The 13,946-nt window shown below is 41.3% G+C and overlaps 1 protein-coding gene across 2 annotated transcripts in view; it reads left to right on the top strand.

The window, feature by feature from the left end:
* The window catches only part of TTC39B (tetratricopeptide repeat domain 39B), a 175,413-nt gene that overhangs the window by 80,519 nt on the left and 80,948 nt on the right, over positions 1 to 13,946 (top strand). For both annotated transcript variants that reach the window (XM_063455159.1, XM_063455158.1), the window contains exon 2: positions 1,468 to 1,502. In XM_063455159.1, the coding sequence (XP_063311229.1) occupies positions 1,468 to 1,502 (35 nt within the window). The remainder of the gene's footprint in view (positions 1 to 1,467; positions 1,503 to 13,946) is intronic.

Below are 13,946 nucleotides of genomic sequence, written 5' to 3'. Positions count from 1 at the left end.
TATTCTGTAAATCAGAACAACTAAATGAATTTATTTTTAATTACTTTCCTTAACGTGCACTAATTGTGCACACATTATTATTGCAAAAACTGTTAAAAAAAAGATTTTTCATTTTTTTTGCATTTTTCTGTATTTTTTAATAATAAATAAGCATTTATGTAAATATATGTTACATCAAATTAAAGCCCTTTCTTTCCTTTAAAAAACGGTATATAATATGCGTCGGTGCAATAAATTAGTAAAATGCAAATTGCAGTTGAACGCAAACAGCAAAAAATGCAAAAAATGCTTGTCATTAAGTGAAAGACAAGCTTCTGAAGCTCTGTCCTTAAGGGGTTAAAGCAGATGTTTACAATCTAACAAGAATTGTGATGAGTATAATCAAAGATATGACTGTATTGTACAAACATAAGATTGTGAGTTTTTTTGTTGTTAATGGGATGTCTGGTAAATAATTAGTTTAGCAATTTAACTTCTCATTTTTATGTAAAGTTTTTTTTTTTTTTCATTTATTTTTTATTTGTTTGTTGTGTAAATTACCGTAACTCTTTAAAGGGACACTCCAGGCACCCAGACCACTTCAGCTCATTGGAGTGGTCTGGGTGCCAACTCCCACTACCCTTAACCCTGCAAGTGTAATTATTGCAGTTTTTTTAAAACTGCAATATTTACCTTGCAGGGTTAAGTCCTCCCCTAGTGGCTGTCTATTAGACAGCCACTAGAGGACACTTCCTGCTTCATAGCACAGGTTTTCTGTGCTAGAGCGTCGCTGGACGTCCTCACGCTGTGTGAGGACCTCCAGCGTCGCTCTATTCCCCATAGGGAAGCATTGAAATTCATTTTCAATGCTTTCCTATGGGGTGCGCTAATGCGCATGCGCGGCATTGCCGCGCATGCGCATTAGGTCTCCTCGGCCGGCGGGCGAGATCAGTCTCGCCCACCGGCCGACGTAACCAGAAGGAGGAGCGGCGGGGGAGGAGGAAGCAGCGACGTGGGACCTGTCGCTGCCCCTGGTAAGTGACTGAAGGGGTTTTCACCCCTTCAGCAACTGGGGATTGGGGGGTGGGAGGGAGAGGGACCCTCCAGTGCCAGGAAAACGGATTGTTTTCCTGGCACTGGAGTTTCCCTTTAAGGATCAGTAGAATTCTTCGCTGTCATCACAAATCCGATCCCTAAAACGCCTTTATGGAATGACCTGCAATAGTATTAACATTACTTTTCTTAAATTAGTGAGGCATTCCACTGGGCATATGGCACTTAAAGATCAGATTGTTGTGACCGTATGGATCATAATTGATCCTTAACCCCGTAAGGACCAAACTTCTGGAATAAAAGGGAATCATGACATGTCACACAGTTCATGTGTCCTTAAGGGGTTAAAGGAACAGATTCCATTGTTTTTATATTGGTTTACATATTTTTTGCCATATTAAATTACTAATATAGTTTGTTTTTTGTTTGCTACAGGAAAATTTTGAAGATGCCTTTGAAAATATCCCAGTGTGAGTATTCACTATAGTCATATCAAATATTGTATTTTTTATTTATTTTTAAGACATTTATTTTTTTTATATATTATGCCATTTAGGCTTCGTCTTACATTTTTGTTCTTCGATTATTTAATGTTACTTTTATATATTTGCATTTCTAATGTACAGTTTTTGCCCTACAAACTTTGTAAATGGAACAATGCAGCTAACATTCCAATGGCTTCATATTAATTATTAGAGGTGTTAAACCATGGCTCTCCAGCTGACTAAAATTCTCAATCACAGGGTTTAAACTAACTGCTTATAAGGCCATCTGTAATCATTCACTGGTAATTATTGTTCTACTCTCCGCTAGAAGTTACCTCGATGAAATATCTGGAGGCTGAACTTGCTGTCACTGTTAAAGAACCACTAAAGTTACCCAGGTCCCTTCATCTCAGTGAAGTGGCCTGGGTGCCGTTTATTAGAAACTGCAATGTTTGCATTGTAGGGTTAAGGCCACCTTTATTGACTGTCATGCAAACAGCCACTAAAGACACTTCAATGGCAGTAAAAGAGTAAAACTGTTTTGTGACACGGAAGACCGAATTGGAATGCATTGATTCAATGCATGCCTATTGGAAAAGTTGAATGCATGTGTGGTGCTCACAGCGCATGCACATAAAGTCCCTAGTGCTCCTCTATGACTAACATTGGATTAGTCTAAGTTCTATTAGACATAATGGAACATGATGCTGTGGGAGGCAAAGAGATAACTAGTGCCAAGGGAGCCTAAACACTGGTAAAAAGTGAAGTAAAACATTTTATTTAATTTTCCACATAGGGGACAGTGTACTTATCTAACTAGGGACAGAGCCACTAAAACCACAACTTGTATTCGTAATGCTCTAGTATTCCTTTATGCCTATTGTTTATAGTGCTAAATGGCTGGTAGCCAATTGGAAAATGGACCATCTCCTCCAACTAATTTTATTTCTACTCTGAGAGAAGGAAAGAGAGGCACAAGTGAGACTAATGGATGCATCAAATATACATCTATGTGGTGACTGTGTGAGGAGTAAGATCGCATCTCATTCTGTATCAGATTATATAAATAGAACTCTTTTATAAGTAAAATTTTATTGCATTAAAAAAGCTAATAAAATGTCCACCTGTAGCCAGAGCCTGTTGGTGAATTTACCATCTATTCACCCCATGCCACCAGTGCATTTCTGAGGGTGATGAGAAATTGTACAATTTGAGTAGCTAAAAGCTGTACAAAAAGCATGTCAAACTCCCGGCCTGTGGGCTGCATGCAGCCCACAAGGACCGTATTTGCGGCCCGGCGAGCCGCGAGTACATGCTGGTGTTATAGCAGAGTAGGCCCCTGCTTTCCCCATATTGCAGCTGCCTACTCTGCTAACACTTATCCAGCGAGGGAGCTCAGTGTTCCTGCTCCTCACTGATCCCTCGCGCGCGTCGTCTGCAGTGAAGCTGGAATGTGATGTCATATTCCGGCACCCGGCATCACTAAACCACGCGGGAGCAGTGAGGAGCAGATAGAAGGACCCCTGGGAGATGCCCCACATTGGCTCCAAAAGGTAGGGAGCAATAAAGAAAAGTATGTGTGTGCAAGAATTTGTGTGTGTGTCTGTCAGTGAGTGTCTGTCAACAAGCATGTGTGTGTCTGTCAGCAAGTGTATGTCTGTCTCAGTGAGTGTGTGTCTGTCAGACAGACACACAAACTCACTGACCAACACACACTCACTGACAGACAGACACACTGACACACACATACACACATACTCACTGAAAGACACACAGACACTCACTGACATGCGCACACACACATACTTGCTGACAGACAGACACACACACTGACTCACTGTCAGTCAGTGAGTATGTGTATCTCTCTGTCAGTGACTATGTGTGTGTCTGTCAGTGTGTATGTGTGGAAAGCAGGTGCCTACTCTGCTATAACACCAGCATGTACTCGCGGCTTGCCGGGCTGCAAAGATGGTCCTTGTGGGCCGCGAGTTTGACATGCTTGCTTTACTTGATTATTGTGCTGCATTTGTTTTTGGGTGATTGGAAATGTGGATGAGATGTGACTGGTAAATGTATTATAGAGAAGTGGGAGTTCTGTGAGTTGTACGTGCTCCGTGTGTGTGTGTGTGTGTGGTGTGTGTGTGTGTGTATATGTGTGTATATATATATATATATATATATATATATATATATATATATATATATATATATATATATATATATATATATATATATATATATACAATTTGTATTTATATATAGGTATGTATATATAATCTAATTTAATCAATATCATTCTACATGTATTTTGATATTTATATATATATATATATAAAATTATATAGACACTTAGACAGTATATCTGTGTGTGTGTGTATATGTATGTATGTATATATTTTATTATAAACTGTTTTTTTTTTAAACTTTTTTCAGGCAGCAGGGGGACTATCTGTGTAATAACAGCTATGCCGTCCATGTGATCGTGAGGTCCTCGCAAGGACCTTGCGATCTCATGGCCCAGGAGGGCCGTAATGGCAGCAGGGGGACTCCCTAGCATGGCAGGTAATTCCTCCCCTACTGGGATCGCCGGCAAGCGGGTAAGTACATAGGACGGGGGGACGAGCTATGCCGCCCGCTGGCATTTAGAGCCAGGTCTCCAAGGACGGCATAGCACGCCCGCTGTCCTTAAGGGGTTAACCTGTCAATTGTACACGTTGTACACCGATCGAAACAAAACTTAAACAAAACCTGGATTTAGCACAGTATTTTGGTTTAACCATAATTTACCTCATTCATAATAAGTGCAACCACACTTGTTATATATAATTTTGTTCAGAAGAAACTGGGCTTTCAGTTCAGACCAAATATTTATATTTGAAACATTTAATATGAATAAAATTAAATTAAAATAACTTTGAGAAATTAAGGCATTTTGTTTATTTTTCAAGTTCTGCATGGCATTTTACCTGTGAATGTCACAATACTGTTAGTTTTTGCTGCAATAAAATATACATAAAAACAGGGGGGAAGAGTCAGCGCTAGATAAGACTAGAGGGCAGCAATCCAAAAAGGTAATCCCTCAAGACCCTTTTAAACAGGATAGAAAGATACAAAGGGCGTAGGGGCTGCGCCCAAGGCTAATAACAGTAATCTATAATAACAAACAACAAGACCAAATGGTCTAAATGAAGATCCAACAAATAGGCCTATATAAAATAGAACAGTAAGGAGTGAAAAAGTCCCAAGTGAACAATAAAATAGGATTAAAAGGGGGTAATCCTTAGGAGTATAAAATGATAAATAAAAGTCGCATAAAAAGTCTCTCTATATACCAGGCAGTCCTCAGGAGTTGATCCGTCCGGATGGTTAAAATATCCGTGTATGTGGAGAGAAAGGGAAAATGACAAAATAGCCAATGGTGTAATATCGTCAGGATCCAGTAAAAGGTAAAAAAAATAAAGGTAATACTCACAATAAGAAGAGCTCTAGCCAGCTCTGGGGTAAAGGGCGTGTAGCTGTATGATCCCTTCTAGCGGATATAGTGGAGAGGTACGTCCGTCAATCCAGTCTGATTTTGCTGTGCTCCAGGATCTATAAAGCCCTCAGTATATAAAGGAATAATAATATATAAATTATACTTACCGTATATATTAGAGTATAAGTCGACCCGAATATAAGTCGAGACCCCTAATTTTACCCCCCAAAAATGGGAAAACTTATTGACTCGAGTATAAGACTAGGGTGGGAAATGCAGAAGCTACTGGTAAATTTCGAAATAAAATTATATCCCCCCCAAAATTATATTAATTGAATATTTATTTACAGTGTGTGTATATAATGAATGCAGTGTGTGTGTGTGTATAATGCGGTGTGTGTGTATATAATGCAGTGTGTGTTTGTATGGTGGGGGGTGGGGGGTGAGCCTTGGTGGGGGGTGGGCATTTTTATTTTTATTTTGTATTATTGTTTTAATATTATCTTTTTTGATATTTTATTTTGATATTATTATTTACATTTTTATTTATATTATTTTTGTCCCCCCTCCCTGCTTGATACATGGCAGGGAGGGGGGCTCTCACTCCCTGGTGGTCCAGTGGATGGGCTGTGTAGGAGGGGTGCTGGCAGAGAACTGTAACTTACCTTCACAGCAGCTCCTGTCAGCTCCCTTCTCTCTCCTCCGGTCAGCTCCCTTGCAAGTCTCGTGGTGTGAGTGCCCCCGCGGCTCTCGCGAGACTTGCAAGGGAGCTGACCGGAGGAGAGAGAAGGGTGCTGACAGAAGCTGCTGTGAAGGTAAGTTACAGCTCTCTGCCAGCCCCCAACAGGACCGCCAGGCTTGTAATGAGCCCGGCGGTCCTTGTCTGTATTATGGCAATGTAAGTTGCCATAATACAGACATTAACTCGAGTATAAGACGAGTGGGGGTTTTTCAGCACCAAAAATGTGCTGAAAAACTCGTCTTATAATCAAGTATATACGGTACAAGTATAGAGCAGAAGGTACTGCTCTATTAACTCGGCGTTGGTGGAATAATCCCCCACCTCGGATTTCTTTAGAAATTTCTTTACTTTACATATTTTATTATTATTCCTTTATATACCGAGAGCACTATTGCTGTTTATTATATATCCCAGACTGGGTTGACGGACGTACCTCTCCACTATATCTGCTAGCGGGGATCATACCACTACACGCCCTTTACCCCAGAGCTGGCTAGAGCTCTTCTAAATGTGAGTGTATTACCTTTATTTTTTTTTTTTACCTTTTACTGGATCCTGACGATATTACACCATCTGCTATTTTGTCATTTTCCCTTTCTCTCCACATATACGGATATTTTAACCATCTGGACGGATCAACTCCTGAGGACTGTCTACTTCCCCCCCCTATCCTGGTATATAGAGAGACTTTTTATGCGACTTTTATTTACCATTTTATACTCCTGAGGATTACCCCCTTTTTATCCTATTGTTCACTTGGGACTTTTTCACTCCTTACTGTTATATTTTATATAGGCCTTTTTGTTGGATCTTCATTTAGACCATTTGGTCTAGTTGTTTGTTATTATAGATTACTGTTATTAGCCTTGGGCGCAGCCCCTACCCCCTTTGTAATAAAATATACATATGTGTTCAGCGATGTCTTACGAGTACAACAGTACCCTCTCATGTTTAGGTTTTATAGGGTATTGGAAAGTTACATGGTCAAATATAGGGCTTTCCCCTTTTTCATTTCTACACATTGAAAGTTGCCAGATTGGTTTGCTGTGTTTGCTTATAATAACATATTATAAGTTAATTAAATCATCTGATTAATATATTATACTGATCCCAGGCGCCCCTGCTGACTGCCACACTTTTCTCAGGCTCCTGACCTCTCCAAGAATTATCTTAATTTTAACCTCCTTTTTAACATCCTTACACTCAAAATTTATCACAAATATTTTAAGGACCAATATCGACTCCACATATCACACAACTGGATTTACCAAAATTGAACGGATGTCATTACTAAACTGAAATACACAACGGATTGAAATATACTTCCACCGGACGATCTTACTACCAGGAAGAGATACCTTCAGCTAAACACTACAAACAATGTACATTTAAACTAAAAAAAAAAACAACTCCCTTCCATGTGTAAATTTGGTTTTGGATTTAATGATCCATTCAGCAATGCTCAGATTTCATTTCTAACCACCAAGAAAATGAATTGATGACAGCTATTTCACTAAAACACATTGGTTTTGAACTCCTGTAATCTGACCTGCATGAATGCTTTCTTATCTGTTATCTACAATGCAGCCTGAAGGGCAAAATCTCACACCTCACTGAATCCCATAGATCAGGGCAATGTAACCAGCCCCCACTGCTAACATCCCTGCAAAAACTAGAAGCTATTTTAACTTCTTCACTGCTATACTCCCTCATATCTGTATTCCCTAAGACACCAAAAAGCGGTCGCTGCACTCAGTCCCTCGCTAGTGGTTACCCTAAAATCACTTTGCATCTTCAAAGGGACTAACAGGGGCTGTCGTGGAGGAAAATCAAAACTTAAAGTTCAATCTCCTGACACTATCACCTTTGCTCCACCACCCTGTCTACCTATAAGCCCAATTGAAGTCATTCAACCTAGAAGCCACATAAACTGCACTATCAAATTAAGGAAACCTCTTTGTGTGATCCCCATTGGAAGACACACTGTTTCCAAAGTACAGAGCAAAAACTCAGAATCCCAAGACTGTCCTACCAGATCAATCCTGTGCAATGCCAGATCAGTAAGGAACAAAACGGCTATTATTGCCAACCTTATTGAAACATGCGAATTAGCGTGCATTGCAAAATCATGGCTTGATGAAAATGATGGGCCTATTCTAGAGGCAGCTATTCCAGGCAATTACAGTGTTCCACTGCACCAGACAAGATCGCAAGGGAGGTGGTTATGATCTGTGCAAAATCATCCTTAAATCCTAGACCAATATCAGTCCACAAACCCCAATCTTTTAAATGCATAGCTGCCAGCCTCTCAATAGATAGATGATTCCGGATATAGACCTCCAGGAGATGGGAAGAGTTTTCTTCAGGAACTCACAGACCTCTTGGCTGGCTTAATCATTGAACACTCCAGATGGCTTATATTGGGAGACTTCAACACTTGGATTGATTAAACCCTATCCCTGCTTGGGCAGGATCTCCTCAGCTTGATGAGTGCACTCTGCTTCACACAAATCGTCACCACTTCCACCCACAGAAATTGTCATACACTTGATCTAGTGATCCAGTCTGGACTAGAAATGTCACCAGTAACTGTAAATCCAGTTGCTTAAGACCACCACTCCATTCACTTCTCCATTGTATCACAATCAGCCAGACCCCAGCCTCAGAACCTAGTTAAACACCACTCATTAAAAGGGGTGACGCTATTGGATGTAACCTCACATATGGATCTAAGTGAACTAATGGGCACCTGTGAAGACCCCAGCTCCCTATTCCGACTCTACAACAAAACCATGAGACACCCTAGAAAGCATTGCACCAACAGGCATATGCACTGTCAAAGCCCTCAACAATGCACCGTGGTTTGATAGCACCATCAGAGAAATGAAGAGAACAGGCTGTAAACTCGAGAGAAAGTGGCACATGATCCAGAGGATAAAGCCGCTCTTACCAAACGTATCAATGCATTTCAATTCAAGATAACTTTATCACACAAAATTGCATCCTCCCACAATAGACCCAGGCAACTGTTTCCCACAGTAGAAAGGATCTGCAAACCAGCATGCACACATATCCCCACTAACTTTTCTCAGGATAAGTGTGAAGCATTTGCAATCTTCTTCAGAGACAAGATTTCCTCAATACGTGCCTCTATCACAGCAGGCCAAACTGTTACACACCAGAACCACTACAATGGATTGCCAGATTGCACAAGTGTATGGTCCACTTTTACAAATGTGGATATAAAGGGAGTTAAAAGAACCACGCAAAAGTTACACCCTACTACTGCTCCAACTCAGCAAAAGAAGAGACTGAAATGGGTTAACTAAAACAGTGCACTCAAAATCAGAATCTAAACCCTAAATGGATCTGCTCCACCAATTAATTGCAAAAAGTTGCCAATAATGGAGCATAAAAAGAACTAATTACAGTATATATAAATCTTTATTAGTCCCTCTTAAGGGAAATAAAACTAAAATAAATAAAGTGAAAAAAGGTGTGTACAGTGACCAAATTAGTCAAACAGGGAGAGGCGCCCCCTAATGTATAGCTATACATATGTACAATGAATCATAAAACGTAACTTTTAATGTTGGCTGTTATAAAAGAAACCCCTTGTGGAGAGTTTCGAGAAAGAAAACTAACAAAAATAATAAACTTAAAATAGGAGGATAGATGTCTGGATGGGGATAGATATCCTAAAGGGTATTCCCCCCAGGATGTACAGCTCAATACAGCTACAAATCCCCACAACCTGTATATGCTGTCTCACAGAGGCAATCCTTCAAGGGATTGCATGATATAGGGAGTGGAAAGATTAAACCAGCCCTGTAGTCACTATGTACAGTCCCAGTGTGGTACTTGTTTGCAACAATGAAAATATTTACACATGGGAAATCCTGTAGCAAAAAAGTGGTGACAAGGACGGTTTTTCCACTAAGTAGTCAAAAACTGGTCAGAGTTTTAGCAAGTCGATAGATATACTTGTTTCAATCTGTGTACTATCTGCTACATTGCTATTTCTGGAGGATAGGGGCACAGAGGATGGGAGGAGAACACCTCAAATCTAGTGGTCAGTTTCACACACCAATCGGCAGGCGTGGAAGATGACGAGATCTGACAGGAGATTAACCAAGCATAACCTTCCCCCCCACACACAGTTCCCCTTCCCCTTATTCTAAATCTTATCAGGATCCGTCACCCAGAATCGCTGACTAAAACAGTCTCCCAAAGAGATTCTACAGGTTGATTTTCCAGACTCAAACTACCCTCCTGCTGCTACCTAACACGTGTTTCGGCGCTGCAGAACGCGCCTTCGTCTGAGGCTAAACAGTGGGTCAAAGCACTGGGAGCTCCTTAAATAGCCCACTATGTTTGGTTGATGCTGGGTATGTGAGCGCATCGTTCGCGCCAAAACTAATCGAGTACAAACAAGCCCCGCCCCTAGTGACAGATCCACTCCTGATTGGATGTCTGGATCAAGCATCTGTTAACTCTGCACTTGCTGAAATCATCTGGCCGTCGGATTAAACTCAGTGAAAGACGGACGAGTAAATGCAGGCTATATAAAGATCACAATGTAACATGAGGACAGAGAGCCACCCTGTGAAGTTTGTAAGAATATTAGATTAGGACATAGTCACTGTGGTGTCTAGTCCTAATTGGTAGTGAGTGAATTTGAGTCTAAGTGGTCCCTGAGTGGGGGTCCTTTCTTCGAGGTGACCATGGTCATTATGTACACAGATGTGGATCAATGTCTAACTAATCGTTAGGCATAGGGGATGAACTCTTAAGTTTTATGTAGATATAAATAATTGCATTATCGGGCGAAAAAGGGAGTCACACAAAAGAGGGGGATGGGGCTTAATGGTCCTATTATAAGGGGCTTTATGGTTGCACACACAGTAAGCAAATATTTATTTACGTTCCCACTATTGCGGTAAATCCGCTGACAATATAATGGTGGCCCTGTGGTAGGGGGGCCCCTAGCTTATGCCAATAGGTGGGTATTGCTCCTTCAATTTAACCCAGCAATTGTATGTGGGGTTTGGGGATTTACCCAAGCTTTGACTTGAAAGTAAGTGAATTAAAAATATAGTGATATATACAGCCTAAGTGAATAATATGTACATATATAGAAGAAATTACAGAAGTATATTATCCGGGTGCTATTGTTTATCAATAAAGGGGGTAAACGTAAACCCCTCATTTAGACCATTGGGGGCCAATGATTTGAACTTGTATATCCAGTAACACTCTCTTTTGAGGAGAGTGTGGTCCAGGTCCCCTCCTCTACGTCCTAGGGTCACCTTTTCTATCCCTGCGAACCTAACACCTCCTGGATCACCGTGGTGTTGATTTCTTATATGTCTCGCTACAGGGGTGTCCCTCTGGTTCCTGGCTGAGTGTACATGCTCCATGATACGTCTTTTGAAAGGGCGAATCGTTTTGCCCACGTATTTGAGCCCACATGTACACGTCAGGAGGTATATGAGGCCCTTGGTACTGCAGTTAAAAAACTGCTTGATATTGCAGACCACTTGGTCACATGAGTCTGTGAGATGCTTAGAGTCCTTCAGTATATACTGACACGCTACACACTTGCCACACTTGTATGTACCTTGCACAGTTAGCCAGTTGTGGCAGGGTTTTGTAGATGAAAAATGACTGGGTACCAATGATTCCTTTAGATTTTTCCCCCTGCGTGCTGTGAGAGATACATATGGGGTCACCGTCCCCTTTAGGTGGGGGTCTTGGGATAGAAGTGGCCAGAATCTGCTCATTATTTTCTTCGCTTGGTCCCAGCCTGAGTCAAAGTTCACAATGCACCGGGTAGGTGCTTGTTCTGTAGGGGTTGGTTTATCCTTGAGGAGTTCCAATCTATCGCTGTGTAGCGCTCTTTGATAGGCTTGTTTTAAGCAGCGATTGGGATATCCTCGCTCTTTAAATCTTGCCTTGAGTGACTTAGCCTGGATGATAAAGTCCTCTTCATTCGAACAGTTTCTCCTCAAACGGAGGTATTGTCCAATAGGGATACCTCTCTTGAGAGTGGTCGGATGATGGCTTTCCCACCTCAACATTGTATTAGTGGAGGTGGGTTTCCTAAACAGGGTTGTCTTTATGGTCTGTTCAGGGGATACACTAAACGTGCAGTCAAGGAAGTTGATGGATGACCCCCCTATTTCCATCGTGAACTTTAAGTTCAGGTCGTTCAGGTTCAGACTCTCTACAAAGGACATGAAGCATTCCTTTGTACCCGTCCAGACCACCAGGACATCATCTATAAACCTTTTCCACATAAAGATGTGCTCAGTGTACTTGATATTATTGCCGGAGAAAACCACATTCTCCTCCCACCAGCCCAGGTGCAGGTTAGCGTACGATGGCGCACAAGATGTACCCATAGCTGTACCCTGCACCTGGTGGTAGTACTGGCCATCAAACAAAAAGAAGTTGTGGGTTAGGACAAATTGTAATAAGTCCAGTACAAAGGAGGTGTGTTGTTGGTGTACCAGCCCTCGTGTTTCTAAATAGTGTTTGATGTGTCTCAGTCCAAGGGAGTGTGGAATGGACGAGTACAATGCCTCTACGTCAAGGCTACACAGAATGGCATCTCTTGGTAGGTTGGTGGAGGCTAAGCACTTTAAAGTGTCCTTCGTGTCTCTCAGGTAGGAGGGAAGTTTTTCTACAAAGGGGCGGAGGATCTTATCTAGGTAGATACTAGCCTTACAGGTTATATTATTAGAGCCGGACACAATGGGTCTAGCTGTCAGGGTCTCATATTGTTTATGTACCTTTGGTAGGCAGTAGAATGTGGACACAGTCGGACTTTTCACATAGATGAATGTATGCTCATCTTTACCCAAAACTTTATCATCAAAGGCCTTATCCAAGAGGTTTTTCAAGGTTGACAAGAACTTAGTTGAGGGGTCTGTGCTCAGTATTCTGTAGGTGGTCCTATCTTTAAGTATGTTTAGAGTTAGTTGTACATACTGTGTTCTGTTTAAGACCACAATGTTCCCCCCCTTGTCTGCTGGCTTGATGATTATGCCATCATCGTCCTGTAAGTCACACAGGGCTTGCCATTCATTTCTAGAGAGGTTGCTATGTGGTCTAGGTTGGAGGGACTCTATTTTCAGATCTGATATCATTTTACAGGTTGATTCTACGAACATATCGATATTTTTGAAGTCTTTAATGTTCGGTGTGAACTTGCTTTTGTACCGTAGATCAGTGTAAGGTGGAGAGGAAAAACCATCATTCTCATCCAGTAGAGATACCAGTTCATTCAGGCATTGGTATTCTCTTACACTGAATCCCAGTTCTTTTGCTCTTTTTTCCTTCTCTATGAGAAAGAATTTATGCAGGGCTAATCTTCTTCCAAAAAGATGAATATCCTTAATCCATTCAAACTTGTTGAATGAAGGGACAGGGACAAAGGACAGCCCTCTTGCAAGGATTTTGGCCTGGGATTCAGTGAGTACTCTATCGGAGAGATTGATGATTTTACTGCTGGTATTTGCTACCGTTTGCGCGCCCTCCCCCTGTACCTTGTTTGCCTGTACTGAGATTCGGACTCCCCCTCTCGGGGGTTTTGGCCTAAAAAAGCCACCCCTTTCTTTAGGATGCCTCTAGTTTGGGTTATATTGGGGGGTATTGAACCTGTACTTGAACCCTCAGTGTCCGTGTCAGACGTCTCGTATTCTGACGTGGAGTATTGGTCTGAGTCAGTGCGTACATTTTTCCTGTTGAACCTTCTATAAACTCGTCCGTTTTTATAGTCCGAGTTGTCCCTTATGAACTTTTTGTGTTTCCGATTTTTTACAGTGTCTTTATATTTATTCAGGTTTTGCTGGAGTCTAAGTTCTTGGGAGTCAAAAGTTGGATCGTCTTTATTATTTTGTACAGCCTCGACTGCATCTTTGACATTGGTATTGACTTGTTCCAACCTTTGACTCTCGAACCTACAGATGATGTCCATAAAGGTACGGGAGCATAAGTTTGCTGCTTCCTCCCATTCTTTCAGGAGGGCAGTATCTTCCATTTGCGTGTTAGGCATTACTTGTATTCTAAGGCCCCTCGGGATCATAGATTTATTGAGATAATTCTGAATGGATGAGATTTCCCAACCCAGTCTAATCTGTTGTTTACACGCATTGGATATGGCTCTAAACTTGGAATCAATACTGGTGTCCTGAGAGACAAAAACACT

Source organism: Pelobates fuscus, chromosome 5 (assembly GCF_036172605.1).
Source record: "Pelobates fuscus isolate aPelFus1 chromosome 5, aPelFus1.pri, whole genome shotgun sequence".
NCBI classification, from domain to species: domain Eukaryota; kingdom Metazoa; phylum Chordata; class Amphibia; order Anura; family Pelobatidae; genus Pelobates; species Pelobates fuscus.
Note: the sequence above shows the minus strand (reverse complement) of the source record. Positions and strands in the feature narration are given on the sequence as shown.